Source organism: Notothenia coriiceps, unplaced genomic scaffold (assembly GCF_000735185.1).
Source record: "Notothenia coriiceps isolate Sejong01 unplaced genomic scaffold, NC01 NC01_scaffold00038185, whole genome shotgun sequence".
NCBI classification, from domain to species: Eukaryota; Metazoa; Chordata; class Actinopteri; order Perciformes; family Nototheniidae; genus Notothenia; species Notothenia coriiceps.
Genome location: NW_011370886.1, coordinates 1878 through 10759, shown reverse-complemented (window position 1 = coordinate 10759; position 8882 = coordinate 1878). Strand labels below are relative to the sequence as shown.

At 42.4% G+C, this 8882-nt stretch overlaps 1 protein-coding gene across 1 annotated transcript; it reads right to left on the bottom strand.

The window, feature by feature from the left end:
• Positions 1-1002: 1002 nt before the first annotated feature.
• LOC104968012 (teneurin-1-like) lies at positions 1003-5662 on the bottom strand (the record flags this gene model as incomplete). Its single annotated transcript, XM_010797547.1, has 2 exons — positions 5395-5662; positions 1003-1344 (listed from the first exon to the last, which is right to left on the bottom strand). Coding segments are annotated over exons 1-2 (559 nt in total), but the record flags the coding sequence as incomplete, so codon positions are not given.
• Between the last annotated feature and the right edge of the window lie 3220 nt (positions 5663-8882).

Genomic DNA, 8882 nt, shown 5'->3' with positions numbered 1-8882 from the left:
GTCATTCTGACTGAATGAGCTGGGGATCGAACGAGCAACCATCTGATTGGTAGGTGCCCATTTTGCCCCAGACTTATATTCATAAACAAGAACAACTCTCCCAATCCAAAAGTGATAGCACTTACATTTGTGATGTCATCAAGTTTAATGTTGCATGATGTTTTTTGTTGCATTATTTGGTGAGAAATGTATTTTCTGTGAATTTGTGCGACACCCATTTTCAAAAGTCATACAGCTTGGTCTAAGACAATCAAAAATATTGGTTATTACATCACATCTTATTTAGATTGTGCCCAAAGCGACTTACATACACTTTAGAACCATAGACCTAAGGGAGCAAATTGGGGTTCAGTATCTTTCCAAGGAAACTTCGTCATGCTGACTGACTGAGCTAGGGATCAAATGAGCAACCATCTGATTGGTAGAAGCCCATTTTCCCTCTGAGCGCAAGCCATATATTTACAAAAGAACAACTCTACCCAACCCTAAATTACAGAACTCAAAATGATATAATATTATGTTGTTTTTCGTTGCATTATTTTGTAAAAAAGGTCCTCTCTTTGAAGGGGAGCTACAACCATTTTCAAAATGTATAGATGATTGTCCTACGGTCTTAAACCATCCAAAAGTATTAGTTATTGGATTACTGTCATTTAGTTGACGCTTTTAACTAAAGCAACACTTCAATACCTACGGGAGCACTTTGGGGTTCAGTATCATGACATTGACATGTTGACTACAAGGCCTTGTGATCAAACCACTGACGCTCCAATTGGGAGACGCCCATTAACCCCCAAAGCCATAGCCTTATATTAGAAAAGTGCTCAAACTCAATTCTGTGATGTCATCGGGTATTAAGTCTGAAAGTGCTCCATAGAGAGTTGAAATGAATCATCAAAGGTGCGCTAGATTATCCGCCAAGCTTAAATCTCCCCTGGGTGCTTTGCATAGTGATGGGCAATCAATCCCCTTGTGGAATTAGAAGAGAAATATTCCACTCACCGTTGTCAGGCTCGGACTTCCTGTCGTGCTCGGTGTCGGTGAGGGACAGGGCGGAATTGGCACGGCTCGTCAGGCAGGAGCTCTGCTCGGACTTCAGCCCACGCATCCACATGTGCTGCAGGCCGTGGTTCGGAGAGGGGTCCACCTCCGGCTCCGTGTCCACGTCGGAGCCCACGCCCAGGGAGTAGCGGCTGTGGACGTGAGCGGCCGGTCCAGAGCACAGCGCCTCCTCCTCCTCCTCCTGGTGCTGCTGCTGCTGCTGCTGCTGCTGCTGCTGCTGCTGCTGGGGGTGGATGTGGTAGTCCGGGCTTCTCATCTGCCCGGCCTTGCAGAAGTCTAAATCTAAAAGAGGAGGACAGACACGCAGATTGGGATCAGCCTACAGACATTAGAGCTGTAAAGCCTCTAATTCCGGCATGTGTTTGTATTTGCTTCACAACTAAGCTGACCAGGTGTTTGTCATTTACAAGCCAAACCCCTCCCAAATTATGTCAAGAGACACGCTGCTATTTGAGCAAGCATTTATTTCAATTTGTTTTTCTTTTGCTGCAGAAGCCCAAATCAAAATGCCACCCTCGATTTTTCTTAACCATTTGCAGTGAAGCTATATCCTGTTCGCGCTGCCTGATGTGTGTTATCGAGCTGGAGACGTATTGAACTGCTGCTCAAACAGAGCACTGATCTCATCTATATTCTCCTTGGTGGGGTGAAGAGATCAGATAAAGATCAAACCTTATTAATATTGACTCAGACTGAGGGAAGAATTGAGCCTCATATGCTTTCAGGTATTAGAACGCCCTCCAATCCCAAGCATCAAACTGATATCTGAGAACATCTTATATACTGTGTTAGTCCTCTGGTTACACTTCAATTCAATTCAATTCAATTGACTTTTTTTTTTCATTCCTGCAGAGGCAGTTGAGTAAATTTTCTTCCTCACCACCTGAGTTTTCTGTTTAGAATGTATAAGTGGAAGAGATGGAACTGATGGAATTTTAAAAAGGCGAGGCCCTAAATTGAAATCCATACAGATACTACCGGAGCCTCGCAGGATAGACTCCACTGAGAACACAGGAAAGAAAGAGTTCTTCTGCTCACTTAGTGCAGTTAATATGTGCGTTAGGTCGGCTCCTTTGAACACGAGCCGCAGTGTTTCAATAAGAGCCACAGTCCTGTTGACCACTCCATTGACCGGCGTTGTGTCCTGCTGTGCCTGTTTGATGGGGTCAGGACCAACTGTGGCTCACACAGTGTTCTGCTGGAATTAAACTGGCACAACATTGGTCACCACTACACACTACTGTTTAGCTGAAATTGGCTGCAAGAGGGCAATTTAGGAGCAAATAGGCTATTTCCCTGTAGCACTGTAGCAAGAAACATGCATTCTATTGAAACAAATGCATTATACAAGAGGAGATTTGAGGTGATTGGAGGGGAAATCATGTTTTGAATAATGTCCTTTTTCCTGCCATTACAATAAACTGCTTCCTACTCACTTTAGAGAAAAAAACGAAATATATATTTATCAGTATTTTCATCCAATGCTGTAAGTACTTTAAAAAGAACAAAATCAGAAAAAATGTTGGGTCATAACTCTACTTTGTCATAGTGCTGGATGTCATGGAAAACCAATATATATTCTGAATACGAAATGTATAAATCATTTTGACAGAGACATGAATAAAAGTTAGCAAAGCAAGTGACTGGTCCATGTGCCAAATGGCTTCTGCTGATTAAATTGTCACAACACCTCAAGTGAGATCTTTTATTAGCTTGGTGCTCATATATGTTGAATATTCCTAAATGAATGTGTTTGATTACTGTTGATCTCGGGTAGTACTTACATAAACATGTTTGAATGAATTTGTTTGAGGTTAGTTTTTATTATTGCACAGTGTCAGCAATTAACTTTATGTAAAAATGTTGGATCATATTTGTATTTTAGTCTTTATTCTTCTCATGCAGCACCCCCTTTCCCAAATGTGCCATATAATACAGCAAACACAACTAGAACAGGAGAAAGCTGAAACTGTGTAACAGCTTAGATAAAAGCTTGGAGGAATAAGTCAGCATCATTTAAAGTCACAGACATTTAAAAAGCAGGCAATTACTACAAATCAATGTTAAGAAGAGAATCAACACACACGTGACAACATCAAATCACATTACATTAGGGAAGACAGGTAAAACCCACTAATCATCTGCTAATTAAAGATTGAAGGGGATTTATTTTCTTTGTCTATTAATAATGCAAGAAAAACATAAAATCTATCAATGTTTTTTTATGGATAACTGTTATTTCTAAAGACATTATAATCAAGTCAATTATATGATGATGTTGCCGAGATAGATATAAACAACATTCTACTTTATTACCACTACATTATGAAGAAAACCTACGCCATTTTGTTTACCCACATGTTAGGATTCATGCAATGTTATCAAATATAAAGAATACTATAATTATTCATGCATGTATATATAAAATAGTCAGATTATTTCACTGCGGTTACCTGTAAATAATTTCACATTCATACAGAGCTATAACTGGTTTCTGGATATGTAAACAAAATGCATTTAAGTAATTAATGTAAGTAAATGAATAGACTAAACCAAAATCTAATTAGTGTGGGAAGCCCTCTTAGGTGATTAACAATAATTATCTATACATCTATGAATAGTATCTTTTTAATTTTAAAGGACCTGAGAAAGGGGCAATAAGGGAAAATTGGGAATTTGGGATTTAATCCACTAAGAGGAATGTGTAGTATCAAGGAAAATTATGAGGGAGGAAAAGAAGGAAGGAGATGGCAAGATGCGGCAGTTTGAAAGATGAGGGAAAATATGAAGAAGCTGGGCGGGGAATTAGAGGGGAAAAAAATTGGCTGATCTTTGTCAGGAACACTGTAATCCATTAAAAACGTCACTAGAGGCAAAATCCCCCCTTAACAGTTGGTTACTTAGGTAGGCTAAGCTATATATAACTCGGTTGCCCAAAGATGAACAGATGTGTTTCTCAGAACCGGCTGCCATTGACATTTCAAGGTCTGCTTTGGGGGGTCTATCACACCTTACCATATGACACTGATGGCAGGGGATGTTGTTTGTTATGGAAACAGAAAGGGCGCAACTGTTGAAAAAGCCAAGTGCTCTTTGACTCTACAATGTTGCGGAAGACATGATGATGACTAATGGCCATTGATGGGTCCCTGCATGGAGAACAATACCATGAAATCCATAGAAGGTGGCATTCAAAACACGCTATCCCCGCAGCGGCCTGATGTCAGGAGTTGTAACTGCTGTGAATGGCTAATGCTGCTTGTTAGCATGGTGAGTAGGTCTTGCAGAGAAGCGCGAGGTTGGAGTAGGAGAAAGAGTATCTATTGATCACAATGAACCCTGCACAGCGGCATTGCCCCGATGAGGTGCTGCTTCTCTCTTAACACCACACATGACCTGCATAAAGGCCATCCATCACAGCACGCATTGGCCCATTTCTCCTCCTGTCACCGGCAGGGAAGAATTCTTCAGTGTATGTGTCAAAGTGCGCCTGCGTGTGTGCCTATGTCCACACGTGTGTGTGTAATGAAGGGGGGTGTTCCACCCCAGGTGAGGCCATAGAGGTTTGGGGTTGACCTAGTTTAGCTGTGGGAGAGAAATATCACCTCCGTGGAGAAGAGGTAATTGGCTGCCTCCGACTGTCCTCCTGTCTCATTGTGGAATGTAATAGGTAATTCACAAAGGTCCTTTTAAAGACCCCAGTGAGAGTCCTTGTGAGTGCGCCTTCCCCTTGTGTGCCAGAATCCATTTATGTGCACATACAGTATCTATGGATTTATATTTTTAGATGAACACATAAGCCTTAAGGCCCTGACAAACCAAGACAATTATTGGGCGTTGTTCAAGTTGGAAACGTTGGTTAGTGTCTGTTGACCATGTGTTTACGCTGTGTCCCACACTGTGGACATCGCGATGGAAACTGTCTGAGAATATATCCAAATGATTGGCCGTCCAGCTTAAACGTATCAGCGTGCGGGAAGAGAAAGACACGAGAAACACAAAGAAACGCCTCAGGTTTCCATCTTCGTCTCATTTGCTGTAAATTTGTATTTAAATTTTGTTTTCATGCTATTTTATTTCTATTGAGATGTTTACATTTTTAATTGTTTATTTCTAGTCTTTTAATTGTTCTAATGTATTTTTATGCTGCTACAACGCAAACATTTCAAAAATTGGGATCAATAAAGTACATCTTATTTGATCTTATCTTTCTAGAACTCAGATACTTTAACAATGACAATGCCGTCTAAAATGAAAATGGTAAGACGAGTCATGTGAAAATGGTTGGTAACTCTGCTGTGTTTAAGGGTTTGTATCTTTGTACTGTAGTACCTGGTTGGGGTTGGCTGTAGTTGTTCTGTCTCTCCCGGTGAGATCCGAGTGTGAGGCGCAGCTCGTGTGTGTAGTCCGGGAGGGTTTCACGAGAGGTGTAGGAGCGGTGGTGGGCGCGGCCGTCCTCGCTCTCGTCAGACGAGCTGGTATAGGACATCTCCATCTCATGGCGTCCCTTAGACAAAGGTTGGTAGGGTTTGCTGTCCATCTCCTCCATGGCTTGTAGGTCTCTGCTTAGTCACTCAGCACAGCCACGGGACAGAGCACAGAGTCTGGAGGTGAGAAAAGACGGGAAGGGAAGTTAAAGTGAAAGAGGCAGGAAAAGGACAGCAGGGAGGAAGAAAGATGTGCCAGTGGAGGAAAATGAAGGGAAACAGGGGAGTGAACAGACAGGGCAGAGGAGAAAAATAGCACCAGAAGCCTGTTATTGAACACAGTGGGACAATATTGCAACATCTGCTCATTCCAATTACAGCAGACATTCATAAACAGTATTTGGCTTCTTTCATATTTCACACCAAAGGTTAGTTCCAAATCAATATGCTCAGAAGGGGCCGCGATGGAGGCCATTATGTCCGGACGTGTATGAAGAGAGATTGGCCATAATCAAGCACGGCTCTCCGTTCTGTCACTTGTTGTTTCTGTCTTATCCCCCTGGGCTTTAGCTCTATTTTACAGACAACCATTGACAAGTTGGAGAACAAAATCAACTAATTTGCAGCTCGAGCCCCACGTCTGTCACTCTCATTAAACACTGTTACTCACCAGCTTCCCAAGTAGTGACGACACACTATTACACACCAGGCTTTACAGTGTCACTGCCCTTCCTAATGGAGAATTGATAAAGACTCTCTTGTTCTTCTCTTAACCACATCAAAATCTATTTTTGATAACGTCCGGCACAATATGCTTATACCGCCATAACCGGTGATTGATTGGGACGTCGATTAGGGCCCAGAAAGAAGTGATTAGAAAACACTTCATTCATATTAGTTCTCTTTCACCGTGCCTTGCCTGAGGCCTTTCCAGCCTATTTCCTGCAGATATAAAGCTTCTAAATGGAGCTTGAGAGGGTCATTGCTCATAGAGACAAAGTGCTATGGTATTGACCTCTTCAGGGAGTCCTGTAGTCCATATATCAAAGCCATTAGAGCGTGCCTGCTCAATACCTCAGAGATCTGCAGCAGAGGGTGATCACCACCAGTCTGATACAAGTTTACAGCTGACCTTTCTACCACTGCAGTAATGCTTTTATTCCACCTGAAAGACTCCTTCCCTTGGCCTGGCGCTCAACCCTCCTCATGCACATTTGCTCACACACGGATCGCTTTGCATGCACACAGAGACCACCCGCCGACCCCTGACAGTCAAACGGCACATTCATCCCACACACACATCCTCATCTTGTGCAGACATTATTATGACGCAGATGATCAGTTAAAAGCCTTGTCCTCCATCTCTTGAGTTTCCTCTTTAATCAAAGCACAAGAAGGCCTCTAAAACCACATTTTGCATCCTATTACCTGAGCGGTACTGTAGCATACTGTACGCCTCACACACCACACACACATACACTTGTGGTTCCCCTGCAATCGCGATGCCTTTCATTTTGATTGGCAGGAGTTATTGCCTGGAATCAAAGCCGGCTATTATCTCAGCTGCCCTGTCAGAATGGGATTGACTGGTGTCACCTTCTCTCTGGTACGACGAGGAGTGAGTATACATTACCCTGTGAGCTCTGAGCTTGCTGCAGGCACTGACTGCTGCCTGTCTCTACAGAGGCTCTCTGTCCTGTTTTATGTCTGTCACACGGTAACATGCAACAATGAAAAGCATGCAATCCCCGGCACACCATCTTGTGTCCCCATAGATGGAGTGTGCGCATACACGGACCAATCTGGTAAACATTTTGCTTGGTGTGTGTATTCATGCTTGTACAATGCGGAATAGCTGGTCTTGTTTCCTCTACTTGTTAATTCCCCTCTTCCACCGTCATTCCTTCTTGTACCAGTCCATTTCTCCTCCTTGCCTCTCATCCTTGCCCTACCTTACATGCTCTCCACCCTCCGTGTCGTCCTCGGAGGCCCCTGCGTTTAGAGAAGTAAGCCTGCTAGCGGGGGTTATTCTCGCTAATTCTAGCCCACAGTGGGGTGCCCATTAGGGGGTTTGATTCTTGGTTTTGATGTCAAAACCTGGTGGTTGTTTCTTAGAGCCCAGCTCACTTCAAACAAGACACATGGGCTTTCTGTAGGACAAGTCAGCATGTGCCACCTGAGCACAACACTAGCCTAGATTTGCAGTCGAGGAGGAAAGCACCTTGGGGCTCTTATAGCGGGCGCCGATGGCTCGCTATTCATAGAAAAACACACACAAGGACAGCCACGGGAAGGACTAATAATGATGTCGAAATAATAATCGTCATGCTAGAGTTAATGTTTAATACCTCAATCTTCAAAAACCTTCACTACATGGTTTGTATCATCTCGCTCATCGTTTTTTATGTGCGTGTAGAGCAGGGATCCCCCAGTGAAGCTAACTAAGTGCTTGAATGATTGCATCACTACGCTGCCAGTGACTAACAACTGATCTTAATCATCTCCATACAAGACTGAAGTATGTAAAATGCATAGCATTTAAAGATTTATGAAGTGCAGCATACTGTGTTAACCACAACACAAAACTGCATTTTATGTATCGTCACTTAATAGAGAAAAGTAAAAGTTAGATAGGCCTACAGGTGAAAATGTGCGATGTCGAGAGATTTGTTTGAGCTACAAATAGATTAAAACAGTGAGTTCTTGTTTGCAATGACAATGTATGTGTATGTTATTGTGTGATTTCATTCCTACTTTAATACTAATCTATAATTCATCAGTGTGTAATGGCCTATTCACTGCATGGTTTAAAATTAATACAAAGTGACAACACTGAGTGAAACACATGCATCGCATTAAATTGCCCCAACTCCTAACCCTTCTCTTTCTTATCAAATTCTCTCTCGCCACAAACTCTCACACACACAACCACACGGGAGTGATAATCCATGGCTACACTGTTGCAATATTATTAAATGAGACTCTTCGCCCGCTTGATCCCCTTCTATCCTTCCATTTGCTAAAACAGGGTATCCGTATAGCAGTGGGCTCCAGTGGGCTCCAGTGGACAAAAAACGATTAATTTATAAGTATTTCTTAATGTAATTTCCTAATTTTCTTTAGATGCTATTGCACCTGTATATCAACNGTGGGTTTAGCGATTGAGAAAAACTGTAACACCCTCTCCTCTGGCACAGGTGTCAGCTGTTTAGAGGACATGAATAAAATAGGAATAAGACTACTATTTCAAATAGTAGTCTTATTCCTATTTTATTCATGTCCTCTAAACAGCTGACACCTGTGCCAGAGGAGAGGGTGTTACAGTTTTTCTCAATCGCTAAACCCACTTTTTAGAATCTAAATTCATTTCTTCAAAACAAGAGCATAGCCATC